This window comes from Tachysurus vachellii, chromosome 1, assembly GCF_030014155.1.
Source record: "Tachysurus vachellii isolate PV-2020 chromosome 1, HZAU_Pvac_v1, whole genome shotgun sequence".
NCBI classification, from domain to species: domain Eukaryota; kingdom Metazoa; phylum Chordata; class Actinopteri; order Siluriformes; family Bagridae; genus Tachysurus; species Tachysurus vachellii.
Genome location: NC_083460.1, coordinates 7,570,160 through 7,586,156, shown reverse-complemented (window position 1 = coordinate 7,586,156; position 15,997 = coordinate 7,570,160). Strand labels below are relative to the sequence as shown.

Genomic DNA, 15,997 nt, shown 5'->3' with positions numbered 1-15,997 from the left:
GTTTGTGTTGGAGCATGCATAGAGATGTACAAAATCTTCTTTAGTCTTTTTCGAACAAAAAGCTCCTCATTGATCCTCATCGAGTGTCTGAAGCCTTCATGGTGTTAGTTTTCGGGGGTTCTAAAGTTTTTTTTTTCTCCTCTTCATTATTGCCATAGCAACAGCTAGCAGTGCAAATTGTTTGCAGTTGAAAATGAGCAATTTTTAATCCTTGTGTTAAAAAGGCGCTCAACAAAATCTTCACTCAATTTCTGTGATGCTTCTTGTGGAGAAAATAGAATAGACATTGTCTGTGGTGAAGAGTAAGAAGTGATGGGTGGGTAAAAAAAAAAAAAAAGATCCTTTTACATCTTGTCAGTTTTGCCGAATGTGCTGCCTTAAAGGTTTGTATGCTACAGTATCAGAGCTGTGCTTTGTTACTGATAGATTTTGCATTGCTTTCCTGACGAACTTGTTTTTTGTCCTGACTTTGGGAAAGCTGTGGAGATATCAGTCTCACGATCATCCAGAATGAGTTTGAAGTGTATTGCTATTATTCCAGAAACTGTTTCAAATTACTTGTAAAGACTTAAATATGATTATACTGTGTATATGTACGGAAATCTAAAGGTGCATTCTAATAAGGAACATTTTAACTGTCATTTCCCAGCAATGTGCAATTTTCTTGTGAGCATTACTGTTTTGCATTTCGAAACTTGCTGTTCTATATTTATGTTCATCTCTATGAGCTCCAGGAAACATTCCTTTGCCACAGTATCTGTGGTTTGACCTGTGTTAAGTAGTTTATATTCACCTTATTTGAGGGGTACATAGTGCATTGTCTGTGTGATGATGCCAATTTTGACTCAGTGTTTGGCTGGCAGATTGAATCCTGGCTCACAGTCAAATGTGATCCTTCTAAACAGGCTGCTAGTTGCAAACTTCCAGGCCTGGTGGCAAATGTCAAGCACAGCAAGAAGTCCAAAAAAATATACTTAGATTTACTCACTAGACGAATCAATGACTTGGTGACAGACATGGAACAATCATTGAAATCAATGATCCAGGAGGTGAGAACGTGTAATTTGAAGTTTTACACTCAACAGATCTCTCTTTTATAGCTTGGTGATCAGTTGTCCTTCCCACCTCTTCAGATAAACAGAAGGATGCATCTTGATATTTCCTTTGGGTTGATGATGACCCACCAGTTGAGTAGCCTCCTGCCTTGACCCTGACCAGGAAGGAATCTGTCACCCTGAATATGGTTTTGCACAACACATTGAATGCACTCATTCACGTGGTATTTGTCCCATCAGGTTATATATTCTACAGTGCAAGGTCTTTAGTGACAGTTTTCAAAAAGTATATTTCTGACAAGCCCCAGCATATTTGCCTTCAAGCTGTGCAGCATATTTTCTGGCTAATCTAGTGAATCAAAAACAGGTCAGGTTTGGCCATATGCCTGATGTTGATGCTTGTGCTGTTTTGCATAAAAACAACACTATACACACTATTCCCAGATGTATGTTGCTCAGATGTTGCTGAGTGCAGTTGTATAGATGATATTGTATCAAAATTGGCAAACCCTGGCGAAATGTTGGCTGTTCTGCTGTTATTCCTCCAATCTGGTAGAGTTGATTGGCACCTCACACATTGCAGCAGGACACCTGGACCAGGATATGGGCCAACATTCTGCCAGATTTGTTTAGACGCATCACCAGGTGTGGTTGGCTGCAATCCTCTCTGCTTGATGTGTGCTCTTGTGTACTAGGTTCCTTCAGGTCTTCTACCAGAGAAACTCTAGCTCAGAGGGTGCTGGTTTTGTAATCCAGAAAAACAAATATTCCATGAGATACCCTTAGGACACCATGCCTTGGTTCCATCTTCCAGCAAACTCAGAAGCTAATTAGCACTGAGCACTTAACTGGTAGGGCTGATAATGGGGTGTTTTGCAGCCAAAACATCACTTATTAGAAGGTAACTACAACAAAACATGAAGGCAATGAGTCCTGAAGACAGTGTTGCCAGGATGGAAACTACAGTTCTGCTGCTGTTAGGGCAGACATTTGTCAGATTAAAGATCCGAAAAAGGTCCAGTTCCCTAAATTTAACCAGTTCCTTAAATCCCCCTCTTTTCATATACTACAGGTAATAGATTCAGTGTTAAGCTGTAGAGCCATAGGATTTGATTATTTTCATGTTCCCATTGCCCATTGGACAAACATTCCAATTCAAAGCTTTGCCATTTTTGGACTTCTTAACCCATGTCTGTTTTCAAGAGTCCTAGAGACATAGATTCTTGTCTTGTCTTTTTAAACAATTGTGTCCTGTGAGCCCTAACCAAGAAGCAGGCTAGCTGGAACACATCCATTCCACAATATCATAGTACAGTGTTTGGACTCACAGTGAACTTGGCTGTGATTCCAATTGATTGCCATAAAAACTTTATCTCTAAGTTGATCTTCTGATCAGTCAAATGGTTGGTGAGATTTGGCACCCTCAACCAGGTCACCTATATCTGTGGGTTTGGCCCATCAGACTGAATCACCACTTGTACATTCTTTCCCTTAAATGACACTGGGCCCTATGCATGATTATTAGGATTTTGTCCTTTCTCCAAGGTCTTCTAGAAGTGGCAAGTCCACATCTATCTTAAAGGTTTATGTATCAGCCATTGGTGTGCACCAAAGCACCTCTGGTGTAATCTCTCTAGTGTATCACATGCTTATTTCTGTCATTCTAAACAGGTTGAAGCACATCTACCTGCCAAAGACCCCTTGGACCCAGAAGTGGAAGCTCCTCCTTGTGTTATAATCCTTTTAAGACCCTTACTTATAAATGTATGTATATGAAATTGACTTATGGTGTCTAAAAACTGCCTTTATGTTTGGTATCAATCGAGCTAAAAGAATTGGGTTTTGCATGCAAGACTTGCTGAATTGAGATCTTTATACATTTCTACAATTTTGGGTGACTTATTATACACTATATGGCTGTAGGAATTACTGCACATTCATGCACAAGAGCATTCTGTAGTCAGTGATGTCAGTCAAGAAGATTTGCCCCACACTTGGAGTTCAATTCATTCCGAAGGTGTTCATTGAGGTCAAGGTCAGGGTGCTGTGTAGGCCACTTGGCAAACCATGTCTTTATGGTGCTCTTCTTGTTCACATTGTCATACTTGAACACGTTTAGATACCTTATCATAAAGTTACAACATGAAAAGACTGTCTAGACAATTGCGTGCTTTCAACTTTATGGCAAAGGTTTGGAAAAGAACCACGTAAGGTTGTGATAGTTAGGTGTCCACACACTTTTGGCTATGTAGTGTATATTACCATAATACTATTATTTCCATATTGTATATATTTAACCTCTTAAGGTTATCGGAGTTAGCTTTTATTAGCTTTTAGAATATTAAAATCAGAAAAATATTGTTTTATCAGAGTTACTGTAACGCTGGTAAATATCTGAAATTTTGCTGTTATCAGCTGATTTCTTTCCTTCTATTTGTCCTTTTACTTTCATATTTGAGGCGAATTGAAAATGTTTTGTATGAAGTTGTACTCTGACATTCTCTGAATACATTTTTAGGTCCATGTAACAACCAGATTTATATGTAGGTGGCAATATTTAGCTGTAAGGCCAAGGCCTGTACTGTAAATCTAAATGTACTTATATAGGTGTACTTATCTTGTCACACTGGCTGCCTCTTCACGCTGATTCACTCTGGTCAGGATCACAAGGCTATTCAGCAATTCTGGACTTTATTCTACCACCAGAGGGCATTACCAAAAATTTCCCCAAAATCTAGGCAGAAAGTCGCTGCCATAATGTACCATTAAAAACAAATAAATAAATAATAAAAAAACAAGACAACATTCTAACTATTGGTAAATGTTAAGGTAAAGAAATCTTTTTGCACATCAGATATTTACTATTACCAAAATGGAAAGATTCTCCAAATGAAACATTGATCTTGCAAGAAAGGTTGCTACAACTGCGTGATTATTCTCATGGCAATATCCAAAGTTTCTCTCAAGCCACCATGAAAAAGAAGACATCACTTCCCTCATCGCATCACAAATCAAGTACTGCACCTTCACAATTTTTCATTCATCACTTAACATTCATGAACCTCGTTTATTCCTCCACATTTCTGATTAGAGCGAGAGAGAGAGAGAAAGAAAGAGGGTGATAGAGATGATCTGGAGCAATCAGACAGATTGTATTCAAAAAGACCTCATGCTGAATACTGTATATAGTTTGGCCAAAACGGAGGTGATTCACTATTAAATCATCTTCTCACACTATTAATGTCATCATGTTGATACTCGGGTGTAGTGAAAAGCCAGTCATTTTGTCTTCAGTAGCCAATTGAGTTTTTGATTTAGTCATGGCTAGATTGGAGGGAAAAAAAAACAATTTTTGAGTGTGATGTTGACTTCATGTAAATAGAATGTATACATATGGGTACATGTATGTACAACCAGTTACTGCAGAATATCATTAAAATAATCAAAATAAAAGATTTTCTCTTTGTCACAATTTTTAGTGATTACAGAAGGACATGTAAGGCGAAAGAAAATTAGTCTCCTCTCATAAAACTTCACCATATCAACAATTTCAAAGATTTTAAGAATCCATTAATACAGAGCATCTGTCATCCAAGTTCTGGTAATACATTGTTACTATAGAAACAGTAACATATTCAAATGAGCTCATTAATATGAACGATGCAGCTGGAACAATTTTCTGAGCCATGCTGTTATAGAAAATTAATTAATCTTCAATCTTCAGGCCAATCAGAACTGAGTATTTGACACTGCACTGTGGTATGATAAGATATAAAGCACACATAATTCCTTAACTCCTTAGGGAGTTTTTTCTTACCTCAGATTGCCTCTGGCTTGCTCATTAGGTATCTAAATCTACATTTGGGTTTCTTTAAAGCTCCTTGCATCAATGTCAATTGTTATGTAAATAAAGGTGAGCTAGATTGAATAACTAGGACAAACATACCAGGCATGCATAGAAAATACATGAGTGCATATATATATATATATATATATATGTATATATATATATATATATATATAGAGAGAGAGAGAGAGAGAGAGAGAGAGAGAGAGAGAGTATATTTTCTCACCCCCTGCTTTTTGATTATGCCACTCAGATTACTGAGTGTACAAATTTTTTTCAGCCACAAATATAGCCTGTTACTGCATGGACACTGATGAAATATTCTCTTTAAAAAAAATAATTTAGGATTAAAGTCATGCCACAAACACACACACAAAGCACAAAGTCTGGTTTCTGCTGTGGAACCTTCATGTGTAGCCTTGATGCCAAATCACATCTCTGTTCCATCCAAATTATGAAACCTTTGTGATTTAAAGATGCCACATCCAAGAACCCTCTTGATGCAGCTTCCCAAATGAAGCTCTGTGGCATTTTAGATCTGGGAGAGAAAGAAAGATAATGAATGGGACGTCTTCAATATGCATAATCCCTCTTCACTTGCAACTGGGAGACTCTGGCTTTTGCGATCTGTCCTAATCCACACATAATAGCAGCCCTAGGAGCCACCATGGCTCAATGAACCTTCCTATTATGTTAGCCAGTCCTGTTCACCCTGCTGACATCTGTGGAGGAAGAGAGGAAGGTTTCATTTGCAAATTGAGTATCTTCACAGAGAGCACCTGTGGACACACACTGTTCCTGCTCTGCACTACCTGAGGCAGATGCTCTGCATCAGTGCTTCCTCAAAAACATAGGCTGGGTAGAGGCAGGGATGTGTAGCTCAACTGAATACATGTTTATTGGCTATAGAGACATGGTCATATACACCAACTGAAAGACACAGTGGAGATATCAGTGACAATTTTATTTTTGATTGATGTATTGGAAAAAGGTAATTGTGTGGCATAAATGTGTATGTGTGGATAGTTAAAGAACCACTGTTGCTGTTTTTTGAAAGCTAGGCTGAAAATGAACCTTGGTATGATGTCCAGAATTTCAGCATCTTTAATAAAAAATACTTACCTGAGAAAAATACTCATTGTCTTACCTGGAATATCTTTATATATGCCATTTAATAATATACAATAATTTTAACAAATTTTAAATCTAGCACTTCTTCTGATAGACTGACCTTATTTTATTTTTAAAATAATGCTGGATATCCTACAAAAATAGCCCTGTGATATGGATCTTTTCAGACTTTCAGATCCCTAGATGCAATTAAAGCCCTTAGCCTCCCATCCATCCATTATTGGAAAGGGACCACCATTGGATAGTGGCTTATTCTCAGCACAGCACGCTATTTTACATTTTTTCCCCTTTCTTTTCCATTTTGCTTTAGTGGTATCCATATTACTGATATGCTGGAGCATAACATATAACTATGTTCTTCCTTATTTTGTGCAGCTTATTTCATTTGCTCAGATGTCATTAACCTAAAAAAAGAGATAAAAGGAACAAAATTATTTTCAGTGTATTCAAGAAACCTGTGTCTCTTCAGCCATGAAAAAGCCTCTAAAGGTCCATTAAGGTTCACACACATCATTAGAGAGATGAGGCTATCACCACAAACCCTATAAGGACCCTCTAAATGCCCAGTGAAGAACATTGTCCTTAACAGACAAAGGTTGTTATTTAAAGCATTGGAGATGTGGTTTCAGTTCTCAGAGCGCACTTGGCACCGTTTGAATAAAATAATTATTTCAAAATTGAAAGAATGAAAAAAATCAAACAATAAAGCTTAGTAAAATGAAATATGTATGAACCTGCCACATTACGTACATGACACATGCTTCGCTTTATTGGTATGATAATGAATTAAGATGAATAACACTTTTCAAGATGCAAAAGAAAAACATGGCCACTTCAAGGTTTATAAATGTTGATTTATTTTCAGTGTGTCAATGAATTAATTATAAGGTGTCAATTAGTTACTTATAAGTTGTCAATTTGTTAGGTACACTCATATGCCACTTAATCAAGTAGACCTATCATATAGATACACAATTACGTAGTGTGTATTTGTCACTCTTGTTACTTGAAAGTCTTGGTCTTCTATCCATGCTTTAATACAAAGGGACCACCAGAGAATAGTCGCTCATTCTCAGCACAGCAGTAACACTGCCATGGTGGTGACATGAGTGAATCTGGTGCATCTTGGGATTGGGATGTTGGGATTTTCAAATATCTTAATGTCAACTGCTAAATAGAGAATCATCCACCAACCTAAAACTAGCCACACAACGGTGATCATGTGTTTAGAAAATGACACTGATGATGGATAGAGGATAATTAACACATACTGTGCATGGACAAAAAAGTGTGACTGCTGAGCTGAAAATTGTCCACCACTTGAATAATACGTAGTCAGTAGTGCTCCTGTGGTGGACTCTTTCAGTTAATTGGTGTAGTGCACAGGGGTTGACAAATTGAGCAACAGTCAGTAATGTGCAACATGATGGCTTAGCCACACAGCTCCAGTGTATGTGGTTCTGTCCTGAATGTGTTTATGTGGAGTTTTTCTATAGTATGCATGGGATTTCTCAAACCTCCCAAAAACATGCTAGTGCTAAATTAGCCTTTAGGCATGAATGGCTATGTGTATGTTGCCCTTTGATACTGTGTGTACAATGTTCTTGTCATAGGACCCTCATCCACCACAACCCTTATCAGGATAAAGTAGAAATACCAAAAGCAATTGTTTGCCTACAATATAATGGTACTGCCTATGTATCAATATAGTAGGTTTAGGTTAGCTGTAATTAATATACTAGAAATTAAATATTCATGGATACTGAAATATTACTTAATTCCTGATATAACTGTGGTGTAAGTTCGGAGTTTGACTTTTGAGTCTCATGAAACCTCTGTGGCTACCTACAAAACTATGTTCACACTCGTGTCACTTCTTGTATGTCTTTTATGAGCATGTAGCAAAAATTAATGTTGCTACTTGTGAGCCTGCACTATATATTTAAAGCAACAAAAATGCATTTTAACTAGAATAAAACGGCAAATAAATATTTTACCTACAATCAGAGGCACCAACAATTTCTACTTCCTCACAAGATTCATTATTTGTTATGGTTCGATACAAAATAAACTTCATTGTAGTATTGTAGGAGAAGATAAAACTATGGTTATTGTTTTTTCACATTTAGGCAACAACCAAAAATAGAAAATCACTGAGTTGTGTAAATCATTACAGCCAATTATTTGGATTTTAAATCTAGCACTAGCTTTATGGATTCCTATCCAAAATGCGTAATATTGAACAAAATATCTCAATTTATAATTTTGTTTGTCTAGCTGTCACATGCTGCTGTCACTAAAGTCATGACTCTGAGCATGAAGATATTAAAAAAATGGGGGGTTAACGAATAAACAGAACGAAAGAAGAATCTTTTAGAGCAAACTCAAGCTTGTGCCTTGTAAGGAACAAGACCTTGGCTACTTCCCACACTAAATATAATGACAAATTAGTAACTATAGCAACCAACAGTAGGGTTTTTTTTTATTTTTTATTTTAATGTTTTTTACATAGCTTACTATTTAGCATGGTAGCGTGCAATTTGGGACGTGGCCCATGAAAAACACATAGCCCATTTTTGTCGCTCCAGATCAGAGCGCAACGACCGAGTCATTATGGACAAGCCTCATCATGCACTTTGGACATTTTACGCGTCTAAAGAGAGTATATTTAGGAAGCATATGGCTTCATTGGTTATGATGGTTTTTATTCTTGCCTGCCTGAGAGCCTTGGTGATTAGAAGGCGCTTGTAAAAAAGCGAGAGGGGAAATGCAATTGGCCGGATCGCGGAGTCGTCACCGGTAATAAGCCGTCCCTCTGTCTGGCGCGGACAGTATATAAACACACAGGCTTTCATCTCTCTGTGAGCCGCCCAGTAACATCACCGCTACGGCTACGTCCGACGCAAAGTGGGCGGGGCCATTTGACTGACAGTTGCTTCGACGGCAGCTGGAGACAACGGATGGTGCGGCCGCGACGTTCCTGCTTAAGATAAAAACAAATGAGCCGACGTTATCACCTGTTGATCCGGCGTTTTGAGAGAGGAAAAGAGCCAGGGTGAGTAAGATGATTAGGCCGTGTGCAGCTTGGACAGAATTTAAACCACATCCAACGATTTGCCTTCGACTGTTTACCAAACTGAGGCGTTTTTCTTCAGCGCGCGAGACTTGTAGCCTATTTACCATCAACCTTGTAGTTCAAGCTGGAGTATGCGTAATTCCTTGCTTTTGGTGCTGTAATGCTTTTTCATACGCCTCTAATAAGCTAAACAGCCATATAATCTGCAATAGCCTAGCTTTTTTTTAAATAAAAAATAAAATATATGTAATAAAATATTGTGCACCCAATAGATATCTGATCTCCAGCGTATTAATACAAGAGCCCGCGAGAAAACGAGAGTAATTACAGCAATGTCGCTTTTTAGGAGCTGAAACTTTCTGTGCAACAGGTGGTAAGTTTTCTCGGCCGGAAGAGCGAATGGTGAATGTCATGGACTGAATAACGAATGTCTCTCTCCTCCCTACATGAGCGCACTACATAGGGGTCAACAAAATGGCTTCTGTACCCTATGTAGTGAACTGTATTTTGTAATAAGGAGTCATTTGGGATTCGTCCAGGGGCGCGCACAGGGCGTATTTCAGCACCGACGTGGCGAACAGCTCCCTAGTCCAGATTTCCTGTCCGCCTTTTATTTTAGCTCAGAAAATGCTGAAGAAAAACATTTTTGAGATAAAAAAAAATGTTATGAATGTGGTTTGCGCATTTATACAAACTGAGAGACGTGTTTGTTAATTTTGGATTGTGATGAAAAATTAAACAGATGCTGTGAAAGCTGCTGTAGAAGATTTGGATGCACTAGGAAAAAATGAGGTGTAACGATTAGACAGACAAAAGCTGCAAATCATGAATAGCAAACCTCATTTAATCTAATGATGCCCTGTTATCTAAAGAGCCATATGTTCTAATAAATAGATGCTATTGTGAGTGAGTCTGCCCACACCAGCAGGTTGACTCTAGGCGGCGATATTAAAGGACCAGTTCAAACAACACCAATAATATCCTATCGCCTAGAATCCAAGCATCTGTGCAGCTCTGAGCAGCCACAGGTAAGTTGTCTCTGCCTGCAGCTGAGAGCAGTCATCATCATCCATGTCCATCTTTCTCCACCCCCTTCCCCTTCTGCTGCTTCAGCCCTGTTGCATAGCTACCAGCGCTGCCTGTGAAACACAGCACAGATGAAGGACCGTGATTAGCGTGTCTGTGCATGTGGGTGTGTGGGTGTGGGTGTGCGAGTGTGTCAGTCTGGAAGGAAAGCTGAATCTTGATATGATGTTCATCTGGGGGAGCAGATTATGATGGATTATTGCGAACAGCAGGTGACACTGACCGCGGGGATATCATTACTGCTCGGATCAAAACCATCATTCTGTGAAAACAGAATTACAGTTTATTATCATCATTGCTGTCTTGCTTTTCTCCTACTCAGTCTTCTCAGTGCCTCTCTCACCCAAACCCAGTTTCTCCTGCTTCCTCTGCCTTTTCAGCTATTTGATGCACTCCACGAACACACACACAGACAAACAGACACACGCACACACACACACACACACACACTTCAAGAAGAGCTGGAAGCCTGGCTCAGCTCAACAAAGGGAAAAGTGAATGTCAACAGGCTTCAGAGAGAGGACACAAACCCACATGATGAGAGTACTATACACGCTTCTGTGTGTGTGTTTTGAGGGAGCAAGTAATGAAAGAGAAAAGGAGGGTGAAAAGGCAAAGAAAATAGAGAGGGGAGGGTGCCTGTATGACACAACAGGTCCTGCACGTCCTCCCATAGCTCTATCAGAGGAGCCCCTTTAAGCCAGTGCTACAGAAGAAGAAAAGACAGCAACAATTCGAGGTCTTGTTACAGGCACACTTGCTTGCTCTTCTGTTAAATTTGATATATAAACAAAGCGAATGATGCAGGAATGAGATTTTTGCTTGCAAGAATCATCACGGCCAAAATAAAAAAATTGGAATACAATAAAAAACAGCCATCTGATTATATATAATTGCATTCACATGTTCACCAAAAATAGTAAACAACATGGTTCGTTCCATTGTACTAGGGGATTTTATTATTTTTATTTTTTCTTGCAGATATACAGCACATCTCTCTATAGAAGTCTGAATGACTTGCAGTGCTGGGTGGAAGACTAGTGATTTTGTTGTGATACTGAACAAAAAGACCAACAACAAAACCCAGTCTACCTCTCAGCACCGGGAGCAATCAGCGTGTCGGACCCCTGCCAGCTGCCTTGTGGAAAACATGTATAGATTGCACAACGGAAATGCTGTTGTTGTTGGAATACAGTGTATGGTTTTAAAAGGTGCATTTCTAATACAGTGATTACTACAAGAGTCAAAATCTTCTTTACTTATTATGATCAGGGTTACAATGATTCATAGGAAAAATAACTGTAAATGAAGAAGAAACAGGAAAGGAAGCAGAAAAATGAAGAAGAAATGACGATGAACACATGATCACCATGAGTACAACAAATCTCTCTGCATAAAATGCACAGTTTCTTATAATGAACAAGAAGAGTACCATTTGTTTACGCTTTGTTTTCTCTTTCCTGACATTAGTTATTGATTGCGTTTTTTAGTTATTGATTATTTGTTCTTGCTAGACACATTAAGAAGGAACAATTCGGTAAGAACGTCAATTGTTTTAGATATATACTGTGTATACAGGATACTGTTCGTGAATCTCTATGTGAGAAATAAAAGATTTTTAAGATATTTTAATTGTAAATAAAAGATTTACAATTCATGGAGAATTATCATAGGCCATATTTCATTTACATTTCAGTGTTGTTTTTTTTTTTTTTTTTTTTTTTTTTTTTTTTTGTCATAATCAAATGTCATGTTAATGACATTTAATATCTAGACAGTAAATGATGTAAAAGTCCAGGCTGTACATTAAAATACAGGTATACTACTCCATAGATAAGATGAAAAAAATATGAATAAAAATTCTATTACATTAACATCTCAAATAAGAAAAGTTATACACAAAATAACACAACTAAAATATATTTAGAATTCCTCTCAGTCCAGTCAGTTTTTTTTTTTTTAATTAGTCGTGAAAAAAAAATAGGAAAGGAAAAATTCCTTTCATTATCACAAGGCTTTTTTTTTTTTCTAATTGTACTGAATTAAGTGAATTGTATTTCCAGTAGAAAGCGTGTTGAATTTCATTACCCAGAATCCCACGCGCAATCAGTAAACAAACGCGTCAAACAACACCGACGCCATTTTGAACGTAGCCTTAAAATGGCAGAAAATGCAGAGGAGACGCGGAGGTTCACTTTGGTTTCTGTGCGTAAATGTGAAGGAAAACTTTCGTTTGTTGTTTCCAACGCAGACTGAGCGTTAAGAGAGACTGATGTGGGGAAAATGGATATAACGACTGCGGTGTTTAACGCGGCGAGAGACGGCAAACTGAAACTTATCCAGAAGTTGCTGAGCAACAAAAGTGCTGAGGAGTTAGAGGCGCTCGCCGAGGAGAAGACGCAGGGAGGGACGCCGCTCCTCGTCGCCTCTCGGTACGGACATTTGGAAGTGGTTAATTATTTACTTGAATATTGCAAAGCTAACGTAGAGCTTGGGGGTTCGGTTAATTTTGATGGAGAGACGATTGAAGGAGCTCCGCCGCTCTGGGCAGCTTCAGCCGCGGGGCATTTAGCGGTTGTGAAAACTCTGTTAAAACACGGTGCTTCTGTTAATAAAACGACCCTCACCAACTCCACTCCCCTGCGAGCTGCCTGCTTTGATGGACACCTCGAAATCGTGCGTTACCTCGTTGAACATCACGCCGACATGGAGGTCGCGAACCGACACGGACACACATGCCTCATGATCTCCTGCTATAAAGGGCACCGAGAAATCGCCAAGTTTCTGCTGGAGCGCGGCGCTGATGTTAACCGCAGGAGCGTGAAAGGGAACACTGCACTGCATGACTGTGCTGAGTCTGGAAGTCTGGACATCATGAAAATGCTTCTGAAGTGCAAAGCTAGGATGGAGAGAGATGGTTATGGTATGACACCATTACTGGCTGCCAGCGTTACCGGCCACACGAACATTGTAGAGTATCTCATACACCAGCCGAGAGCTACGAGAGAGGAGTGCGTCGATGCCTTGGAGCTCCTGGGTGCAACTTATGTAGACAAAAAGCGTGATCTGATGGGCGCCATGCGCTACTGGAGAAGAGCGATGGAGCTCCGACATGCAGAAGATAGAGCAAACTTTCTGGCTAAGCCGCCACCTGGCCCGCCCATTCCAGCATATGACTGCGCTCGAGAGGTGAACACGGCGGAGGAGCTGGAGGCCCTGATCACTGACCCTGACGAAATGCGCATGCAGGCTCTCCTGGTTCGAGAGCGTATCCTGGGCCCTTCACACCCAGACACATCTTACTACATCCGCTATCGGGGTGCTGTCTACGCCGACTCGGGAGATTTTGAGCGTTGTGTGAGTTTGTGGAAATATGCCCTAGACATGCAGCAGAGCAACCTGGACCCACTGAGCCCCATGACAGCCAGCAGCTTTTTGTCATTTGCAGAGCTTTTCAGTTTTGTCCTCCAAGACCGTGCAAAAGGTGCACCAGCTGCCCGCGTCGCATTCCATGACCTGATGGGCGTCCTGGCTAAGGGTGTCTGTGAGGTCGAGCGTGCCGTGGCACAGAGGGATAATCAGCCTGATGCGGCGCAATTTACTAAAGCCCTGTCCATCATACTCCATCTCATATTCTTGTTGGAGAAACTGGAGTGTAGCCCATCGCAAGAGCATCAGAAGAAACAGAGTGTGTACCGACTACTCAAGCTGAACCCGAGGGGTCGGAATGGGTTAACACCCCTGCACATGGCTGTGGATAAGGACACCACTGCAGTGGGCCGTTACCCCGTGGGGCGTTTTCCTTCTCTGCCTGTGGCTGCGCTGCTGCTGGAGTGTGGTGCAGATGTAGACTCGCGTGACTCGGACAACAACACGCCTCTTCATGTGGCGGCCCGTAACGGCTGCCCCAAGCTTATGACGCTGCTGGTGCACTCTGGAGCACACTTTGATGCAACTAATGCACAATGCAAGATGCCTTACGAGCTCCTGGAGGAGGCGGGAGGAGCAAGGCATTTGTTGAACCCTCTTAGCCATGTCACACTGCAATGCCTGGCTGCCCGTGCTGTCGGGAGACACAGAGTGCCCTACAAGGGACTCGCTTCTGAGGAAATGGAGGCCTTCATTGAGCTCCACTGATCTTACCTCAAATCCTAATTCCAGACTCCAGGTTCAGACCACGTCCCCTGTTTCTGAACATTTTCATGAACCTGTTTAGGTCTCTTGTCTCCTTCCTCTTACATTACCTCACCATCTTACCTGTCTTCCTGATCCGTCTGACCATAGTCTCTCTTTATCAAGCAGACTATATCTTAAGCCTCGTTACCACTTGCTCAGGCTTCATCTGAATCACAGCAATAATCGCAGTCTAGTAATCACAAACAGAGAAAGATGTGTTTTTACATGTGTGTGCTTGTTTATACATGCCTCCTCTTTTCCTCCACTTTGTAAGGGCTTGTTGAAGGAAGTAATACAAGAACAGAGACTTTTTGATGCTCTGGAGTACTGTTTGAAGGGAAAAAAAACTTTTTGATCCAGGCTTTATTTGTAATCTGATGTTTTTTCTTCTTTTTTTCTGCCTCCCTTTTTTTATGTTCTCTTTCTGTTTTATTTTCTCTGCAAGCAGGAAGTGAGCAATTTATGCTTGTTTGTGTATAAAGTTGAAATGGTGACAGGGTTGATATTAAGCCAAGGTTGAAAATCTGCATTATAATTAGGAGCGATGCACTTCACTGACTGGCTGTAAGTGTGTAAGAGAATGAAGTGTGATTAGTTTAGTCAGTTTTTGCATGCCTATGTTGTAATGCAAGAACAACTCGCATACCAGTACTGATGATCAGACATTTTGATCTGATTACTTTCTTTCACCAAATCTCACAAAATATGATGTGGTTTTATTAACATCCCCCTGTTATAATATCAAAGCTGTAGGCCTATAGGCTGATGCCTCTTGTGCCAAATAATGGCCAAAATCTTCTTTAAATTTAATGGATTTTACATCTAAAGCACTAAGTACTAATTTGTTTTGTGTTCTTCAATTGTCAGAACAAACAGTACTAATGTGGCTAGCAATGAACGAAAGCCACTGTTGCTGTGCTGATGAGGTCATGATAGCTGTGACCATTAAAATCCGTTTATTCTTAGCCACATCGGTGTGGTATGGCTGAATTATCCCTTGTGTAAGCGTAGCTAAGTGGAATCGCGTGGCATCTGCAGTATGTTTTGCACTATGTTACCCACACAAGAGCAGGAGAGATATTGCCGTCTGTGCCATCTCTCCCTTCTTTGTACAAGAAGAATGGCACTTTACCCAGAGTGCGGAATCTGGAGTCACCACTTGTATCTATGCAGCAAAGGTGGATTTGCATCGAAAGATCTGGCATCCCGGGTCTGTTCAATGTAGAAGAGCCAGCTCAACATTGACAACTTTTATTGCAGTCTTATTTCTGATTGTCCTGTCTGTTCATGTCAGCATGCTGGTTTCACTGGAAATCCTACTCGAATTAAAAAGCACTTTGAAACATGCTAACACTACTTAGCCTTTTAAGCAAAGGTCCTGTCTCAGTGACTTATGATAGGTGTGATTAATTTAAGACAGTTCAAATGGTTTTGGAGATGCCTGAATAAAATTCATGTATCACATCTGAGTTTGTGTGTGTGTGTATGTGCGTGTGTGAGAGAGAGAGAGAGAGAGAGAATGGGTGTGGAGGTGTTTTTGTTTCTTTTACATGCAGTATCTGTCGTTTGTATGTTGCTGCATTGGTATGTTGTTATGCATAGGAGAGAATCCTGTCTGGCAGATTT

At 40.1% G+C, this 15,997-nt stretch overlaps 1 protein-coding gene across 1 annotated transcript; it reads left to right on the top strand.

Moving 5' to 3' along the window:
* The first annotated feature begins 12,306 nt into the window (after window positions 1-12,306).
* Window positions 12,307-15,835, top strand: fem1a (fem-1 homolog a). The gene has a single exon (XM_060870786.1). The coding sequence runs from the start codon at window positions 12,479-12,481 to the stop codon at window positions 14,330-14,332; it is 1,854 nt and encodes a 617-aa protein (XP_060726769.1). The 5' UTR covers window positions 12,307-12,478; the 3' UTR covers window positions 14,333-15,835.
* Window positions 15,836-15,997: the final 162 nt, after the last annotated feature.